The 20,256-nt window shown below is 47.1% G+C and overlaps 1 protein-coding gene across 5 annotated transcripts in view; it reads right to left on the bottom strand.

The window, feature by feature from the left end:
• The window catches only part of LOC144732147 (sorbin and SH3 domain-containing protein 1-like), a 94,479-nt gene that overhangs the window by 10,458 nt on the left and 63,765 nt on the right, over window positions 1–20,256 (bottom strand). For all 5 annotated transcript variants that reach the window (XM_078613467.1, XM_078613470.1, XM_078613468.1 and 2 more), the window contains 7 exons: window positions 11,994–12,112; window positions 9,921–9,970; window positions 9,137–9,251; window positions 8,172–8,297; window positions 6,487–6,660; window positions 4,318–5,400; window positions 1,131–1,229 (listed from right to left, as the gene is read on the bottom strand). In XM_078613467.1, coding sequence (XP_078469593.1) covers window positions 1,131–1,229; window positions 4,318–5,400; window positions 6,487–6,660; window positions 8,172–8,297; window positions 9,137–9,251; window positions 9,921–9,970; window positions 11,994–12,112 — 1,766 coding nt within the window. The remainder of the gene's footprint in view (window positions 1–1,130; window positions 1,230–4,317; window positions 5,401–6,486; window positions 6,661–8,171; window positions 8,298–9,136; window positions 9,252–9,920; window positions 9,971–11,993; window positions 12,113–20,256) is intronic.

Genomic DNA, 20,256 nt, shown 5'->3' on the forward strand with positions numbered 1-20,256 from the left:
TGGGAAACGCTCGCTCAGCGGCGCAGCTATAAGAGTGTGCGGGCGGTGTAACTGCACCGGGAACCACAGGCCAAGGGGGAGCCCAGGCGTCATGCTCCGAAGAGGGAGGACATTTTTATTTGGGGCCACATTTCATTCCTGGCATCAGGGCCCATGCCGACCACACGACTTCACTGCTGCCTCTGCACAAGACACAAGCACGGTGCCGGTGGCTGCGAGGCTTAAGAGAAACTGCTGCCTAGTGAATCAGTTGTGGAGGATGCCAAAGACATATTTAATACACTCAGGTAGCTGATAACCCCGCAGTTATCTTAATAACATGGGATGTAAACAAAAATAGACCAACTACATTTATACTCTTGGTTCTATTTTATAATGTCTCTTCTACGTGATTTTCCTGAAAGAACCAAGAATATGAATCCCTGCAGTCACGAAAGCTTCAAATCGAAATTCAACTACATTTAATTAATTGAATTGTTTCACTAAAAGCAGTATACAAGTTAATTTATGTACACGATTAATGTTCAAAGACAAGAGAGTGCAAGGTCACCACGATCTGGGAAGACTGCTACAATGGGTGAAGCTGTGCTCTTGAGTGCGTCAGTTTAACGCGAGCTCCGCTGTTGGCGACCTCTGCTTTTAACGTGAATTGAAATAATTTAAAATAATAATTTAATTTCTTTAACAAAAAAATATGGATTTAAACTCCCCCGAAATATTAAATTTCACGAATTAAATGTCCATTGGCTGCCTATGGCTTTGAGATCTCTGTTGGCTGGAGCGGTGGTGCAACGGTTAGTGCACTGGCCTACGAGCCCGACGACTCCAGTTCAATTCCCGCTCACGGCCAACACCAGTGACGATTATTTGAATCGGTCCAGAGCCTCCCCCTAGGTTGATTCAGCCTAAAATTAGTACTTGGTGAGGTGTGTGAACATCGCCACTGGGGTGACAAAGACGACCGGGGTGTGGTGCTGGCCACCCACCCCATCGTGTGCCATGCCGGCCCTTCAAAGGTGCTCGCTAACGGCACTTAACCCCAAGTCTGTTCAGGGTATACAAGAGGGGGCGGGAATCTTTGTATTTTCTTTTTGTCTGTTCACAGGGGGCAGGCAGGAGCGGCAGCTTACCCGTCCGGGGGAGCCGGCGCGTCCGCGGACTGGCGAGTCAGTGGATCGGCGCGACGCCACGGGGCTCAGCGGTGGTTTCCCCGTCACCATGCTCTCCGACTGCACGGCGACGCGGACACATGGAAATGACAGACGTGGAACGGAGTGCACAGAAAGCCGGGTTAACGTCTCGGGGGAGATACCCATCGGTCACCAACTTGCTTCTACGTCCGTCGACCTGGTTTCATTTTGGGTTTTTTCCGGGCGCAAAAACGTGCTGATGCAGGAAAAACACCTGCTTAAAAAATCTACTATTAGATTTTTCTCAATTTACATTTTTTTTGGTGAGGGCTCGTACCTGGTTATAAAGTCACAAATCAACTTGCCAGCATCTTTCATAACACACACACGTATATATAAAGCATTTAGAGAATGCTAACGGGCCGATGTGATAACTCTACGGGAAATACCATTACCTGCTTCACTTTCTTTATGCCTTTGAATCGAGCCAATCATAATTACAGTGAACGTGACCCATGTCCCGTAATGAACTTGGACACACAACTACAGAACGGGGTGACCCTGAAACTGTACAGTGATCCTAATATCAGCACAGCTCTTGCAGGTACAATCCCACCACGTCAGCCTATGCTCATTAAAAAGCCGACTCTGCAGATTGGCATTGCGTGTTCAAAGCCCCCTCCATCTCTGGAATGTCAACGCCTAGGGAGCGATGGAATTCACTCAGCACCTATACAGACATCAAGCATCAAACCGAACCGAACCATCACGTCGAGTAACGCCCCTGTAAGGGTTAATGCAGCAGCCTGGTCAAGCTTGATAATTATGACAAACACACCATTAGATTTTAAGAACCTTGAGGTAAGGACGCACGGAAAAATGCAGGTTACAGCAAAAGCAACGGATATGCTGCACTCTCGAACACAAAAGCAACATCTTACAGGTTTAGTTCAAGCCGGCTTTTCTTGAACAACACTTTGCCGTTAATAGGTTGTGTAAAACAACAATGCAAGCATCAACAACAACAAAACATGGTTATTGATTTGTATTGTCACAAGCGGTTGTGCTTTCGCTACGTTGTCCCCACCTGAAGAAGGACGCTTGTGTTGTGACTGAAACGTCGTTATTTAATTTAGTTGTTTTCATTTATTTTATTTTACTTTTTACCAACGTGACTTTACCGAAAAAACCAAAGAGTATTGTCACAAGGCAATAAAACGTCCAATTGTTGAGTGCGTCAATGAGAGGGAGGAGGTGTGTGTATGGGTTGTGAGTGTGCAATTGAGTGGTTGGAGGTGTGCATGAGTACGTGAGTGCATTGGCATGTGTCTGCGTGCATTTATTATTAAACGTGATTATGCACAAGCATTCACACTCTTATTCAAGTCGAAAATGGAACACTCCAAAAGCATCTTCTTGGTTCTTTCGGTAAAGTCACGTAAAAGGGAAATAATAAAATAAAATAAATAAAACATAAAAAAAAATATGTATTATTTTATTATTTCCCTTCTACGTGACTTTACCAAAATAACCAAGAAGATGAATCCCTGCAGTCACGAAAGCTTTAAATCGAAACTCCAAAAACAATCGCAACACGTGATGTTTGACAAAGGATTGTTCCATTTTCTGCAGAGGCAGGGAGAAGGAGGAGGAGGGGATTAATTGGGTCCTGCGCAGGTCTCAGCATGAGCCTAACCCCACGAGAGAAGTTGACCATAAAAACCAGACTGATGCCCGGTTCGTTTTACTACAATGGGTTGTACTGCGTGTTGCGCTGGCATGATGTTGGCCGTTTCGCTTAATGTGTTGGGAGCTGCTGGTCACCTGGGAGCTTCTTATTCAGTAGCTAATTCAGAAGAAACTTCCGGCATGTGGAGCGAAACGTCGGACATCATGCCGTGGAACATGCGGTGCAACCCGAAAACACATCGGAAAGGGGGCCTGTTAATTTAGTTTTATAATAAGTCGAAACATTTGCACATTTTTTTAAAATCTGATACTGTATGTATAAACGTACTGTGGTATATCAATAATAATAAAACATTGTCATTGCTAAGACCTGGACCTGACCTGTGTTAATTGGTATCAAAGCAAATTGCTTTCTGTCCACCAGGGTGTGGAGAAGGCCAGAAACTGGTACCTTGACCCTGGCCGGTCTAAATTCACTTTTCTGTGATAGTCTGACGCCAGTGTGGGCAGGTGGAGGGGGTGGGGGGTGTGAGGAGACACACGGGGACGTGGAGGAGTGAGTGGACAGAGGGTGGGATCCCGTGCCAGCATGGAGGGCCTTCGGAAGAGACGGAAGGAGACACACGCCACGCTCAGACAAAACCCACAGGATTGGTCACGTGATAACACTCGCTGAGAAGTTCCAAAGAAACACACTTGACAGTGAAAAAAACATCTTCCGTAGCATTTGGAGGTCTTTTGAGTTGCGACTGTTTGTCATTCGACCTCATGTCCCATGCACAAGAACTCAAAACATGAAGGTACAAGTTTAGTGTAGCTCAGGTTAGTGGGCAAAGGATGGGTGGAAGGTAATGCCACATGATTTTAGAAAATGATATTCAAATACCATGAGTACATTATTTCATAAAAAACTCAAAACTTAACAGATGGCTAACTGACGACATCGTCGCAATGAGCACAGCACTCTAATATGCATCAGCATCTTGAGAAGCATCTGCAGTTAGATGCTATAGAAATCCAAATGAACTGTATTGCAATTGCATTGTAAGAATATAATCATACGTTCGCCAAGCATAAACTAAATAGGTTTAAACATTATTGGCAGCTGGCCACCTAACTTGGGAGGGTTGGCAAGTATGCTGTATACAAAAACAAAAATCAAACCCACACAAAACACTACAAATTGTAACATGCACTCTTAAGCGCAAAAAACGGGGTCCACAACTGTATCTGGAGTCAAGGCGTTAAAACGCAAAGCAAGCAAGCGGTAGGGGCAACGTCACAGCCCACACACAGAGCTCAAGCCACCACAGGCAGAGGAGGGGGTGTCTCTCAAGCTCTCCCAAGGGACCACTTGTCCCAATGTCATGTAATGAATACACGGTTTGGAGAAGCACGGGCGGCGCTCGTGAGCAGAGGATGGAGCGCAGGCCTGGTTAGTAAACGGAGGGGGGGCGGGGACGGCGCGGCACGGCACCGGACGCAACCTGGCACGTACTTGCTCTTGGCTCTGGCTGCTCTCCACATTCCCAGAGTAACACACTGACTTCACCTCCTCGTGGTGCTCCTCCCTGATGAGGAGCTGCATGAGCCCATCCACGGCGTGCTCCTGGGCCGAGCAAAAGTCCAACGCCTCCTTCTGCTGACCGGCCTCCGCGGAGGACTTCTGTGCACCGCTACTGCTCGACGGGGCCTGAGGATCGATGGCTGGCCCTGCCTTCGTGTGAACATCCTGTTCGGGCGACGGCCTCTGCTGACACGGCTGAGAGGGCTGCTTCACGTAGTAGGACTGGAGGGTGCTCGCGGGAATACCGCCGCCCTGGGAATGCTCTGCGGAAGGAGTGGCGATTCTCTGCTGACTTGTGACCTCGCTCCGACTTTCAACGTGACTCGCGGCGTTGGTTGCGGCGCTTGGTACCTTGCCGCCCGCGTTCGAGTGCTGCTGAGGCTTCCCGCTGGTGTGCGCATTCTGATTTTGATTCGGATTTGCCAGAGCCTGCCGGCTGGCCAAGCTGGCCGGGCTGGAGTATCGCTCTGCTGCCGCCGCCGCCGCTGCCGATGCTGCGACGTCACTGGCTCTGCCTTCGTCAGAAAAGCGAATGACCCTGGATCGTTGTTCAGCAGCTGCAGCACCAGCAGCATCATTGCAAGGTGACGTCGGGCGACCTTGCCGAGGAGTCAGCTGCTGGGGAGTCAGTTGCTGCGGAGAGGATGGCGTGACACGGATGGCGGGCGGGCTGCTTGGCGACACGGAGTAGCCCCCGGCCGAAACAGGCTCGCGGAGCGTGAATTCGTCGCCTTTGCTCGGCGGTGGAAAGTGACCGCGAACGGGGCTCAGGCTACCGTAGCGCCCGCCGTCCCAGGCGCGGGCGGGCTCGGGGGAGGGCTCGTTAATGAACGCGTCGGGGTAGGGGAGGGGTGGCGGGGTCGGGGTGTTCTGGGGCGACACGCCCAGCGTGAGCATGATCCACTCGGACGTGACGGCCTGCAGCTCGGCCGCCTTTTTCGGGTTGACGGGGTGGCTTGGCAGGTAGGAGGAAGGGAGGGGCGGAGGGGTTGGGTTTTTGGGATGTGGCCCCGACTTTACGGGAAGGAAGGATGAAAAAGGGAGAGCGCGCACACACAAAACCCACAGGGAGGCAGGCGGAGAAGGGTCGACACAAAAATGTAAGGAAAGAGGACACAAATACAGGGGCACTTGCAGGGTAAACTATGAATAAAAGATTTAAATGCGCTAGCGTATAGGTAATTAAAGGTAATAAAACAATTTTTTAAACATGTTTTTGTAATGTGAATTGTTTAAGGATTAAAGAAAAAAATCCAAATGAAAAAAATGCAAAGAGAAGTCAGGAAATTGATACACATGGGAAAAATCTGAATGAAAATAAGAGGTGAATTTAAGGTTTCATTGGACAATAACAGAAGTGGATTCCAGGAAAATGATGAATGAAGAAGCGACGCCAGTATTTCTGCTATGCTGCAGTACCACGCATTCCAATATATCCATCAGGAAATTAGCCCACACAGCGTGATAACAGTCTTACCTATGATCACGGCTTGCAAGAGTGAGGTCTCTCACTACACATCCGGACTTGAGAGTCATTTACATCTCAAAAATCAAGTGTGTGACAGGGATATGTAAACAATAGCCTGCCTGGTTGCAAAGTAACCATGAATGTGCAAAATGTTCTCTAAAGCTTAGAGGGCGTAAAAAGTACCTTCGTGACAACCTCTGTGCTATAAGAATGGCACAAATATGAAATGTACTTCCTTACTTACTCCAATGCCAGGGCTTTGTGAAGCATCCTGCAGGACAAAACTCTCCTCTTTCTACTTCCTTCGTCGCACTGCTCAACTTTGGAATTCCCTCCTATAGTCTCTTTTCCCAATCTTGCACTTTATTTTGCGCACTAAATGCCTACTTTATTGAGGCCGATATTGGCACGTAAATAAAGATTGATTGCTTGAATCTTTCTCAATTCAAGAAATGTATATTAAACCCTGTTGGCCACTTGCCATTTTCAGCCTTTCGCTCAGCAACTGTGACGAAAACAAAAATTCAGATTTTTAAAATATTAATGGCTTCGATGAATGTCCACTGGACTTGGTTGATGGCCGAGTGGCGCCGTTCGATCTGAATGGAGGAGTTGTGGTTTGGAGGGCCCACCTGTGCTCGCTGCGCTGGCGGCGGAGGGTCTGGGTACTCCACGCCGTTCTTGACGCGTGGCCGCTTGACCACGTCGATGTAGGAGACCGGGAAGATGCCCTGGCGATTGGTGCCGGGCACGCGACCCTCGTACCAGTTCTCGTCGACGCGGCGGATCAGAGTGATGCACTCCCCCTGCGGGAAACCCCAAGTCGCACAGCAGGAGGGGGTGGCCAGGTGGGTTCACGGAGGTCAGAACGCTGAGCTGAGAGCGCCGAGATCCTGACACCAAGCAAGCCGCCTGTGATTAAACTGGATTCTCACGAGCAAGTCAGTTGATGGTCTCAGCCGTGGTCAGCATCGACTGCATAATGACTATTATATTAAATTTGGTTGTTCAATTAATTTGACCAAATTCCAGATCTGCAAATGAAGCATATCAGTTGAACTGCAATGCAGCAACTGCTGCCCCTACTGTATGGTCCTAACACAAAAGTGCTCACTGCTCTGCGATAGAATGATCAGGATAGACCTGCAGAATATGTTTTACTGGTAGGAACCTCCTGGTTACAACAGCCCACGGGGGATTATTGTGTCCGTCCGTCCGTTGTGCATCCAAAAAATGGGAGTGGTGGGGCTGGGTGGAGAGGGGAGGGTGGGGAGGGCCTGGGTGGGGAGGGTGGGGAGGGGCTGGGTGGGGAGGGTGGGGAGGGGCTGGGTGGGGAGGGTGGGGCTGGGTGGGGGGTGGGAGGGAGGGGTGGGGTGGGGCTGGGTGGAAAGGGGCTGGTCACCCCGTGGTGCCCTTATAAAACTCAACGTTTAACCTACTCACGCCGGCTTGTGCCCGCCCTCACAGTCGGCCATATTTGCGGAATACACCACACCGCCATTGACCCTGGCCATTGACCGAGCAACCCAACGTTCCGACCAGCTCCCTCCGCAGGAATGTGTTTACAAGAATTTCTACTTTGCCAGGTGTGGTGATGCATGCCTCTGATCCAGCATTTGGAGGTGACAGTTGGTGGATCACACAGATTTTTATGACTCCTACTCTTGCAGTGCTGGAAAACTATTTCCTTTGTTTTGTAAATGACTAGGTCACACACACATATATGTTGCTTTATGCAGCAGAACCCATCTTAACGGTGGTAATTGGTTACACGAAACCAGTTGTCAAGCGATTTGGTCATTAAGCGAGCATAGGAATTACATGTTAAAGGCTTAATTCGTTCCAATATCATCGAAAGTAACCCCTTTTCACCCAAAAAACATAGTTTATACGATTTAAATAATGGATATGAATACATAAAGATACTAACAACATTATAAACACATAATATGAAAATAAACACAGTTAATCAATGCATTAATTCATATTTACAACAGCCAGCCGTTAACAGGGGAATGGTCGCTAAGCAAACACATCAAGCGATTAATCGTTAACAGGGGTGCTCGTTAAGAGGGGTTCTACTCTACGCTACTATACACTACACTACTATACACTCCTATACACTACGATACACTACACTATACACTACTACAGGACACATTGGGCTCTATGGAGGCCCGTCGTTAAGCGATTAGTCGTTAACAGGGGTGCTCGTTCAGGGGGTTCTACTGTCGTAGCAATCATCTGGCCCGAACTCATGGCCACAGAAATCATGTGGAAACAGAACAAACTGCGTTTGTGTACTGCCGGTCCCCACCTTGCGGAAGGACATCTCCAGGTTTGTGTCGGCATTGAAGTTGTAGCGCGCGACCGCCTCACCGTACTCCAGAACCTGGATCGGCGGCTGTCTCATGGGCTGTGGCTTCTCGGTGGGTGGCAGCATCTGCATCGGAAACGCAACAGTGACGAACGCTCGCTGCTTGTTATCCCGAGTTTCTCGAGTATGTTTTATTCGGTTGGGTGAAAGAACAATTGCTTCCCAATTCTGCTGTCAAACAAAGTCGTCATGCTCTTGTCCCCACCAAACTGAGCTAAGGCACTTTGGTTTTACCCACAAGTCACCACCATGGTGACGATCACACAATTATATCACGTTTCTGTGAGCCGCGAAACCTGAGTTTGAACTCAAATTATTTTTGGATTGTTCCGCACAATGTCTGACGATTTCGCTTCACTGGCCGGGACATTCTTTATGAACTGAATTTATACGGTATGACCCAAAAACCCATCGGAGGGCTGCACAGCACAACCGCGAATATCTAAACTATAAACTATTTAATTTTACCAGGTAAGGCCTACTTAGCTATATAGCTCTTTTTCAGAGGCGTCCTAGCCACAAATGATAGCTCAATGAAGTGGCTTATCATGTGGAAATGTATAGTTACAGATAAATACTATAAACTAATTTTTCTAAATGTGGAAAGTACCTGGAGAAAAATCCACTCGATCACAGGGAGAACATGCAAACTCCAATTATATGGGCATAAAGGTCAAGATGGAACCCATGATCTCCTGTATACCAAGTGTAGTAGTTAACATCTCACCACTATTGGGCCCTTCCTGATTAATGAAATAAATAACATCGATCTATCGTGCTCACGCCACTTTTTTTTACCCTTCAACTCGAGTTCGAGGAGGCATGAGGCACGCCAGCTCAAGTCAGCCACAGTTGGATGTCCCAATGGGACCGAAGAGCCCTTAGATGTGCACATGGAAACTCACTTCCAGATATGACGCCGGGCAGATTCCCACTCTTCCGTGGCGCTCCCCCTCAATCCAGTTCTTGTCGATCTTGCGAGTAACGTACACGATGTCGCCCTTCTGGAATGAGAGCTCCCTGCAAAGAAACACACGATGTTTTCGTACAAAAACGGCAATTGCAACAGCACAGGCAAACAAAAAAGATCCAAATATAAAGATCTGTTGGATGTATGTTGTTGTTGTTCAACTTTATATTCTGACTTCATGGATTGTTGCTCTGAATTTCTGGATCTTGTCCTGACAATGTCTGATGCAGTTTCCAATGAGATGTCGTATCTAGTTGCGAAATTTGTTTGTGAGGACTGTTCTGCAATGCATTAATAATATAATTGGTGTGTTGTTCATTACTTGAACAAGTGACAATTTATTTGTTTGGCTGTGTCAGGTGGTGGAGAGATATTAATGGAATTGATTTAATCGGATCATTACATGGCCTGAGCCAATAATCAATTATGCACCATATAAATTGCTTTACAAACAGATAATGAGATTTGAATAAACCACAAAAAGCCACAAATTTACATGTACACAATAATACGCACGTATATCGTATGCACACACCGACAAATACGTACCAGAACACAGACCCTCATATGCACAGCACATTCATGAACAATCACACACAAAGCCACTAATACACTCACACACTAAAAAGCATTCACTACAGCTTTTCTGAATGATTTGCACGGGGCTCTTAAATTATGACACAGTTTAATAAGTACACTCGTGCGTCCATTTGCCGTACCTTTGTGTTTGAGCTTTGAAGTCATACTTTGCCCTCGCTGGCTGTCGCATCTGAAACACAGAGGGAAACAAGTGTTGTTGGGAGATGTCATTGCCAGCACTTTTGGCAAAACACATTCCTACACGACAGCATTTTTGTAACTTGCGTTACTCAGTCGGACATTGCTAGAATCGAGTGAAAAGATTTCAATCAAGTGAGATCACACCCCCCAAGAGCCCACAATATGCATGGAAGCCTGTTTGCCAAACGAGTAATGTTCAGCTTCATACAAAATGACGATTAAATGGTCATAAAAAACAACACTGCGCTTTGCCTGAGCTTAGAAGATGTAATGAATGCATATAATAGTGATTCTCAAACAATAGCGTATTCAGTGTACAACACGAAAAAGGTAATGAATTCTCTTTAGGGCAGTGCTAATAACGAACGTGCTGATGTTACGTGTGCTTTTGCACCACTGGCAATGTGTTATAACCATTCTTGTATTCATATACACACAATGAGTGTATGTATCAGCGTGACCTTTGATGCATCGTAAATGAACAGTTTTAACAGTGCAGTGAAGCGTCTTATGCATGTTTTCAAAGTTCAACGTGCTAAGCAGTAAAGTCTCCCCCTTGGCTTGATTAGCAAAAGCACGGACACCACCAACACGTATTTGCAATAATGCTCGTAACTCAAACTTTGAAAAACACTCGGATAATTTTAGATACGGTAGATAAATATCTGGTTTAAATCAAAGTGCATTCCGGTCATTCTCACAGCGGCTTTTGGCTGGCCACTGCATCGCACGATTTCAGACGTGCTTCTGCGGCCATATGGAATGGTCTTCGTTCCGATATTAGGAAGCCACTGGAGCTATGCACTTTTAAACCTATATTCAAAAAATATATTTCTTTAGAACTGCTTTTTGTGTTTAGTGTGTTGTCCTTCCCCCCGCACCTCCGATTAGCACGGTTGGATACGCACGGTGTGAAATAAGTTCAACATACATCCATACCTCGCCTGGTATTCAGGAGGTATCCAGGAGGCATACCAGGTACCAGTTATACCTCTTGCATACGATTATCATATGTTAACTCTACAGGAGGTTGTTTGTTCAATCCCGACCCTGACGCCTGCACATTTGGAGTTTGCGTGTCTTCCTCCCCATTGACGCGTGGATTTTTCTTCCGGGTTTTCCCTCCACATTTAGAATCGACATTCAATTTAGAGTATCTGGCTGCTATAGATTTCCACGTGATAAGCCACGTCGTTGAGCTGTCATTTGTGGCCAGGATGCGTCTGCAAAAAGAGCTCTACAGCTCAAGTGGGCCTTACCTGGTGAAACAGCACGGTTGGCTACGTACGGTGCGAAAGAAGTTCAACGTAGATGTGTACAAAGGTGGTCCTCGTGGTACGAGATGAGTGTGTGGCCCGTTCAGCCGCAAGTGCGTCTCAGGTCTAAACTTTGCGGTGCTTTCAACGGCACGGACTTATTAAAGCCAGCTGCTGCTGCTGCATCCCGAGCCGAGAGGGGCGTGCGGGCAGAACGGCAGCCAAACCTCTGCACCCCCCTCGCGAGGTGACATTGGCCGTTGGTGAACTTTGATCGTCATAGGGAGAGAGCGTCTTCCTGGAGCAATGAATGGGGCGGCACTCATATAAGCTAAAATTAAACTATTTTCTATTTTATCAGGTAAGGCCACCCACTGAGCTATGTAGCTCTTTTTCAGAAGCGTCCTGACCACAAATGATAGCTCAGCGAAGTGGCTTATATCATGTGGACATTTATAGCATCCAAATACTCTTAAACGCTTAACGCACATTTCTTAATGTGGAATGGAAAAACCCGAGGACCTGGAGAAAATCCACACGGCCACGGGGAGAACACGCAAACTCCAAACATACAGGTGTCAGGGTTGGGATCGAACCCGCGACCTCCAGTATACCAGGCGAGGCAGTTAACACCTCGCCACCCCAATTTGGCCTCCTCTTCCTTGCTGGCCAGACGTCTTGGAAGAGGCCCGGGGAGTACCCACACTGTAGCTGACCACATGCAACCTGGCAATCAATTAGCTGCGGAGTCCTCACCTCCCTGCTGTGCCGACGCATCAGATCTTCCGGCGTGCCCCGGCGGTCAAGGAAGGCGTTGCTGCTGCCGGTGCCGTAGCTGAAGCTCTGGGCCGAGTGTGGCCGAGCGAGATCAGAGTCTGCGCAACGCAGGGCGGGTGGCAGAGAGCGGCATCAACGGCAGACAAGGAGGGGGGGGGTGGGGTGTTCACGCGGCACTCACGGCACGGTTCTAAATCACCCTGCGACCACGCCGTTAGTGTGGTGGCACGGTAGAGATGCGACGCACACACTAATGGCATGGACAGGGTGTTTTACAACATGTCATTAGTGTGTCTGTCACACGTTCCATGTGTGTGTGTGTCTGTGTCACACATCTCCACGCCAAAACACAGAGAGATCCAGATGCTCTACATGTCACGGTTTACATCACACATTTTGAAATGTTTCTCTGAACAAGAAACACATGGCATGAGATAACTAACTTCGTCAGTAATTTTATGAAGTCAAGATTCTTGGTTGCGATTCGATTCAAGGATTTATGTGAATATAATCGGTAAATGTGCACAGAGAGCTGCTCTGTTATTCACTCTTCCCGGCTACACCTCACACACGCAGCCCCACTTACCACGTCAAATGCATGGCGTCTCTCTGAGACACGTGACAAATGTCCCAGTGACTCCTGCCTTGGCTGTGCCCACACAACGTTGGCACAACCCTCTCTTCATTACTGCCACACCGAGTGAAACTTTGGCAAAGCGAGCGGCGTTGCTATGTTTGGTCCCAAAGGGCTTCTCGCTAATTCACCAAATTAATGGGCACCCTTTTCCGGCGCCGTGGCTCCCACAGATCACGCTCCCCAGCGTGTTAACGTAGAACCCAAGCTGCATTCTAATGTATTAATTCTAGATTTGAAGCTTTCGCGACTGCAAGGATTCATATTCTTAGGTTTTTTCGGTAAAGTCACGTAGGTAAAATTTTTCCATTTAAATTAATAAAAGTAAAATAAAAATAAAATAAAAATACGACGTTTCGGAGGCAACACAAGCTTCCGTCTTCAGGTGGAACCGTCACAGCACGCTTGCTGTATCAAGTAATATTTACTAAATTAAAATTAATAAATTTTACTTGATACAGCAAGCGTGCTGTGACGGTTCCACCTGAAGACGGAAGCGAGCTGCTCTGTTATTCAGGATTCAGGATCCGAAACGTTGTGATTTTAATTTTATTTTAATTTTACTTTTATTAATTTAAATTAAATTTTTTTACCTACGTGACTTTACCGAAAAAACCTAAGAATATGAATCCTTGCATTCTAATGTGTCCGGAGGGCGTCCCTCGCTCTATTGCCGGAAGCCTATTGAGGGGCACGTAATCAGATTGAGAGTTTTGGCACACGTAATTCAGACCTGGTCGCGGGAGTAAATGCCATTGCGAAGTGCGTAATGCCCCTTGGGAACCAAGCGTCATAGTACGTGGGATCTGAGCACTTTTAGCAGCAAGCTAATACGCCGGGTAACAAAGTGTGTCTTTCCATCCAAAAGTAAAACTGTTAGTTCAACCTGAAGACGATTGCTTGTGTTGCAATCGAAACGTTGTGTTCTATTGTTTAATTTATTTTCTTTCTACGTGATTTTACCGGTAGAACCAAAGAGTAATTCTTGCAGTCACGAAAGCTTCAAATCAAGTTTGTGACAACAGCATTAATGGTTGGGTATGAATCACCGATGAGCACTGCTCACGGTTCTCTTTGGAAGTCTGTAAACTGGGCATCACACACCGGCGATCCCTCTGGGGGGGATGGGCAAAAACTTCGATGCTGCAGACTGCAGACATCAAGGGCTGTCAATGGAAAAATGCATCACCGTTTGTCAGCGAATACAATTGCCCATTTCTCGTTAGTTCAGTTGTAGTTTACCCTCAGCCTTGAGTCGCCTACTCTTTGGACGAAAGGCTCCCCAAGTCATCTGGATCTCTCACGGTCTCGTGATGCACCCATCTAGCTCCTCCACACGAGCGACCCCTGACCCCAACCCCCCTTTGCTCCGTCTCTGCCATGGACGTCCTCTCTCTCGGGGGGCGCGCTTCCCTCCCATTGGCTGCCACTCCGTCGTTAGTCTAGACCGCCGGCCGTCGTCCCTTCTGGCGGCGGGGTCGTAAACCCAATCCTGATGACCTTCCTTACCGGTGAATATGAAATAAAGTGCTCCCAAAGTAACACGACCTGCATTTATTACCATCAAACGTACGTTTGTGTTTCACGAGTTTAAGCTGTACATTTGCTCTTCTATATCTGCACAGTGGATAGCTTTAATACGGTCATACAAAGTGTTCTTAATACAACATGAAACTTGAAATGTACATTTACAACGTGATCCATATGATTGCCTGATACTGAATTCCAGTCGGTGAGTTTAACACGACTTACCAGCCCCCTTGGGTTATGAAAAAGAGCAGCCAATGAGGTTTAGACAACTAAGTTCTTGAATCGTATCAATCGCAGCCGTGGACAAGGCTACGATGAATCAGTCACGTACATGCATCATTTCGAGCTTGCATGTCATAAACCGACGTGTTATGGTGTGTGAAGTGAACTAACACAGGGGACAAACAGCAGGTGAAATGTATGAACTCATAAAAAAAAAACCCCACCACATTTACTCCGCAAATAAATAAAACTACAGTTTACAACACAGCACAACACACCGTAGCTGAACAATGGGCGTAAAGCATGACAACCTCTGGGATAAATTAAAACAAATGAGTAGAAACACCGCCGTTTCATACAAACACAGAACAAAGTTTTCAATGGAATGCAACGTGCATGCGTGTGACACAGCAATCGGCACAGCACACTTGTATTTCCAACACACTCTATCTAATGTTCCGCGGAAACCCCGGTGACCTCATCTCCTGGGTCACAATGCGATGTTTGAATGGAGATGACTTCGTGAAGAAAAATAGATCTAGTCAGAGCCTCATGTTGACAGCATCGACATGCTGTGACCGTAGCCAATATCACAAACTCAATGCCACAATTTAAGATGCAGCCGTGGAAAGCTCTTGCGTCCGTCACTGCTTTGCTTGGGTCGATGGGCCGTTTTCCCTCGTTTTGAGTATCTTTGTGAGTGAGAAAATATGTTTCATAGCCTACGTCAGGCCTAACAAAGACTTAAACATTTTTTTACAGCTCTTTATCAATCTACTGCTGAATTAAAGCCTCCCCACACTTTACTGTCATCACATTTTTTTCAAACCAAGGACCCTGTAAGGAAATTGTCATTCTCTGTAAAACATAACTTTAAAACCATGTGATGAACACAATAATTATGCTAATCTACAACTACCCATTTTGTCACACTAATTTACATTTTATTAGTAAAGGCCAGGCTGAACAGGTACGAGTTTTAAGTCATTTTGATTTTTTACTTTGGATGGTCAGGTAGTTCCAACTCAGGCAAGTTGTGTGACCATATTTCTCACTACGATGGTGACTGTGGGTTAGTGAAGAGGGAGCTTAGGAACGGCTCAGTTATCACTCACTACTGATGTTAGCCATGTTGATTGTCCATGCCTAATAACTAGTAAAATCACTGCTATGTGCAACCGTACATATATGTCTTAAGTCAATTCCTTATAATAATTTTTTGTGTTAAGTAAACTGATGCTTCCGTGAACACATCTTTTTCCCTTCGAGTATTAATTTAATTTTGTAAAAGCCAAACTGAAAAGTTGATTTTAAGGTATGTATTCAAGGAAGGACAATACATATATAGTTTCAAATGTAAGCTAAAATTAAGGCATTTTATTTTGATTAATAGTACGTGTGCATTTTGTTTAATTAGAAATTGGTCTAAATTTATAGTCACATGTCATTATCAGTCAATGTGATAACCTCGAAGAGCAATTCTTTCATGAGAAATAAATTCGGGCCAAATTCCCTAAAAAATCATTACAATGATTGAAATATCCGACTTGTTAATGAAAAACCAGCATATTCTTTCCATCAAAATTGTAATAATTCACTGACATTTGTTAAAAATGTTCATTCCTCTACTGTTTAACGCCGTCACCCGCCCCTCTTAATCTTTTCAATAAATGTTCTCAAAATGATGTCAAAAAGGATCTATTTGATCTCACGTAACATGCGAGGGGTTTTGAAGAACAGCAAAGTGATGACTCTGTGACAAGCGATGGCAAATGTGATGTCTTCACAGGCATGCTGCCAGGACAAGAGAGCACGGCTCACGGACAACACCAAAATGAGATGTACAATGGGCGACGGGTCCACAACAACAACGATCCAGGTGACAGCATATCCGAGACTAACTTCTGCTCTGGAGGAGACAAGAGCGCAGATTGTTATTAGAATCGCTGTAACCGTAGGGCAGCTCGTTGTCGTTGGGTGAGAAATCATCGGAAGACGTCATCAGCTCTGCCGCGTCCTCCAGGATGAGTAGCGGGGCACGGTATCGCTCTCGGATTGCCACGATGGAGGACGTCCGTGCGGGGGCGCGAGGCACGAACTCTGACAGCAGGTGATCGATCATCCCCGTTTCCACGTGGTCCTCTTGCCCGTGATTCTGCATTCCGTTGGACGCTGGCACTGGCGATGCAGATGAGCCCGTGGCCTGCCGCTCCTTCGCGCTGCTGCTGCTGCTACCGCTGCTGACACTCTTTGACTTGAATGGAAGGGGCCCCACTAAATATGCCGCTCTCATCGGCTCCGGCTTCCTGCCTTGGCTTGCGCGCCTTTCCTGAGCCGGGCCCTTGGGGCGATTCTTCTCGTGCTGAAGCCAAGTGGTGAACCTCGTGAAGTAGGCAGGGCAAGGCCCCTTGCAGTGGCTGACGAGGAGCTTGCTGCGTTGCGTTTTGACATTCTTATCCGATCCGACGGAAGATCCATTAGCGGCACTGTCTGCCCGGATGCCAGCCATGGAAGCCTTACCGGGGTTCGGTTGGGGAGCCCGACTCTGCTCAGCGTGGTTCGGTTCATCGCGAGCTTTGGAATTTTCAGGCTTGGCAGCGGGTGAATACTGAGTGGTGTCGATGCTACTTTCCTTCAAGCTGCCCAAGCGGTCGACTTTCTGCATGGAATCCTCAGCCTTGCCTGAAGGACTGCCCGCGTAATTACCATTGCGCTTTGCAAGCTTCTCCTGGATGTGCTGGTTCAGTTTCGTAGAAATCTCCGAGAGGTCCCTATTCAGCCACTTGCTTCTGATCTGATCGCGTATGAGCGACGCTTCGCTCCTCTCCTTCAGCACCGGCAGGGCCGCCGCCAGCGTCTTCTGCGCTTCTTTGATCTGCTTTGACCTCTGGCCAGAGTAAACTTCCTGACCGCCACTATTTGCAACCAGCGATTCCACCGAGAAGGAGTATCCTAGCTGCTTCTGTGGGAAGAAGGCCTTCTTGCAGAGCGTGGTGACAAGGGGGGTGTGGACCGCACGTTCCTGTCCAGTGCCGAGGTCGGGCAGGGACTGGCAGCGCTGAGAGAGGCTCTCGGCCTCTCCCAGCTCGGCGGCCGCCCGCGAGGTCCCATCCTCCGGCGTGCCGGCCCTCGGAGTCTCGCTCCGGCTGCCCGGGTTGCTCGCGGTCGCGGCGTCCTGGTTCTGCTCGTACCACGACACCATGGAGCGCACGCAGCACACGGGCTTGGAGGCCCTCACGTCCTGGTGGCTGATGGTGTGCATGGACTTGTACAGCTTGAGGAACTGCGAGGACATGTGCTCGGCGGCGGAGGCGTCGGCATCATCACCGTCGTTGTGGGTCGCGCTCACGCATTCGGCGCTCTCGGATTTCGCGCAGGGGCGTCGCGTCAGGCCGCCGCCGCCGGCCGCGTGCCCGTTGGCGATGTCCTCGCAGCTCTGGGACTTGTGTCTGCTGGGGGCGCGCGCGCCCGACGGCTCGCGAGACGGGTCGCGGAGGAGGAGCGGCCGGCCCTGCTTGCCGATGTTGGGTTTGAACTTGGACGGCAGAATGTCGGTGATGCCGCTTTTGGCCGCGGACAAAAACTTAGCTTGACGGCCGCTCGCGCAGCCAGAGGGACTCTGCGAGTCGGTGAGCACGCTGATGTAATTTAACGTGTAAGCTAGTCTTTGAATACCCCCACCTTTTAATCCAAGCATGGCCAGCATGTGGGGGAGAAAGAGAACGAAAGAGTAAAATATCACCGCCAACACAACACGCGCCGGTTCTGTCCCATTGACAAACGCTCGCGAACCACAGTGACATCACGGGGACAGCGGGATGCCTCGCTTTCTTCAGCGACGTAATAAATAATCTACTTTCCGAGAGCGAAGCATATGATGTGTGTACAATCCGGTTGTTTGGTCATAAAAAAAAGTTTATCCGTTTTAAACGGTTCCCTTGACGTACGTTACAACCATTTTGTGACGGACCCAGAATTAAACGGAGGGATACGTGTCAATGAAGAAACTGCGCGTAGCCGTGAAGCGCTCAGTGGTCCTGAGAATCGCCGCAGTGAGATCAAACGGGAAGGGCCAGTCGACTGTGCTTTAGTTCCTGCTATTCTTTGTTGGAAAAGAAAACCAGCCGCCGCTGTTCGCTCCAGAACAAAGTTCAACGTAATGATAAACCATACAAACAAGGCTCTACTCGGATACGACCAATTAACAAGATTAGCAAACAAACACGCAAGTGCAAAATGTATGTTTGGCTTGGTGAGGCATATGCAGAGCTGACATTATTCGCCTCATAGATCCGCTCGAAATGTGTCATAAAAGCGCCAAAATCCACAACGTAAAAAACAAATCCGAGTCAAGTTATCATTAAACAAATACATCGTAAATGTAACCGCAACGGGAAAAGTGTTTCACGTGTCGTCATGAAATGATTCATGCACGCCTCGCGGTGAGAAGTGAAAACATAAAATACGATGCCCGTTGCAGTGCGAGATTGTTATGTGTTAATTTAATTAAATGCTTTCACGAGCAATATTATGACTGATAATTAATATCAGTTAAGAGTTATGCACACTCCACCAGCCGACAAAGCCAAACAAATCAAATGATCAAAAGATGTGCTTTTCAGTTTAACCGTTTTTGAAAGAATAACAAAATCAATTGGCACATTTGTCCACGTGATACCTCGATGTGTATAGCTGTAAGGTGGTGGAAGGTGATATGTTTAATTGACATTATGCCTACATGATCTAACTGCAAAATAAACCAATTATGAATAAGACTTATGTGTTGTGCATTACATAGTGTGCTCTACCGTAGTAGTGTAGTGTCAGTTGCGATGGTTTTTTATGAAGTGTGCGTTTGTGGGATTTTTGTGCAGACTTGTAATTGATATTTTAGTTAAATGAAATGTTGAAAATGGATATTGTTCATGCTCAAGTGTAGCAACAGTACAAACGTCTCTCTTCAGCTGGGACTAGATTACACGAGAAACAGCTAAAGCGTACGTTTTTTAAGCGATTCTCAATTTATAAGTACTGCACGTAAAGCTTAAACCACTTAATGTACAGATTTATGAATGCACTTAAACAGGCTCCAGTGCAGTCTGGTGTAACTGGCACGTATTGCTAGAATTTAAGGTAGACTATAATAGGCTTTTATTTTGATTTAAAGCTTTCGTGACTGCAGGGATTCATATTTTATTATTTCTCTTCTACGTGACTTTACCGAAAGAACCAAGAATAGGCTTTTATTTACCACATTGCGAGTGAGCCGTCGAAACCGGTGTTGATATTGCTTAACTCCAACGCATTGTTAATATATCGATCATTTACCACGGAGTTAATGAGTGTCGCTGATTTTAACCCACGCGAAGAGGATGATGGGTCAATTCGACAAACAATGTATTTGTTATTTTCTCTACTCCACACGAGTGGCAAGTTTGCATTGTAATGTTTATTACAGCATGACCACAATGGCGCGGTACGCTTGTCACCTCCATTGCAGTTCACGGCAAAATTTAATTTCAGTCGTTTATTGCTCCGCAATAAGGCACGCTCTTTCACGTCGCTTTCTTAAAAATGTCAATCATTGCAGTGAAACCTCTTGCTGTCGAACACTACAGTGGACAAGTGTAAATGTGCCATGGTTTTACAACCTACACAAGTATGACAACACATCGTTCGTACAGCAAACATTGTATTTTACAAGTGAGACATTTCACCTGCAGCAAGGTCATCGCTAGACATCATCAATCCGATGAGTGGAGACTGATGACGACTATGTTGAACGTCTTTCGCACAGAACGCGGCCGTACGTAGCCAACAGACTTGCACGATGCGCACGGTTGGCTGCGTGCGGTG

Source organism: Lampetra planeri, chromosome 41 (genome assembly GCF_965212315.1).
Source record: "Lampetra planeri chromosome 41, kcLamPlan1.2.h2, whole genome shotgun sequence".
NCBI classification, from domain to species: Eukaryota; Metazoa; Chordata; class Hyperoartia; order Petromyzontiformes; family Petromyzontidae; genus Lampetra; species Lampetra planeri.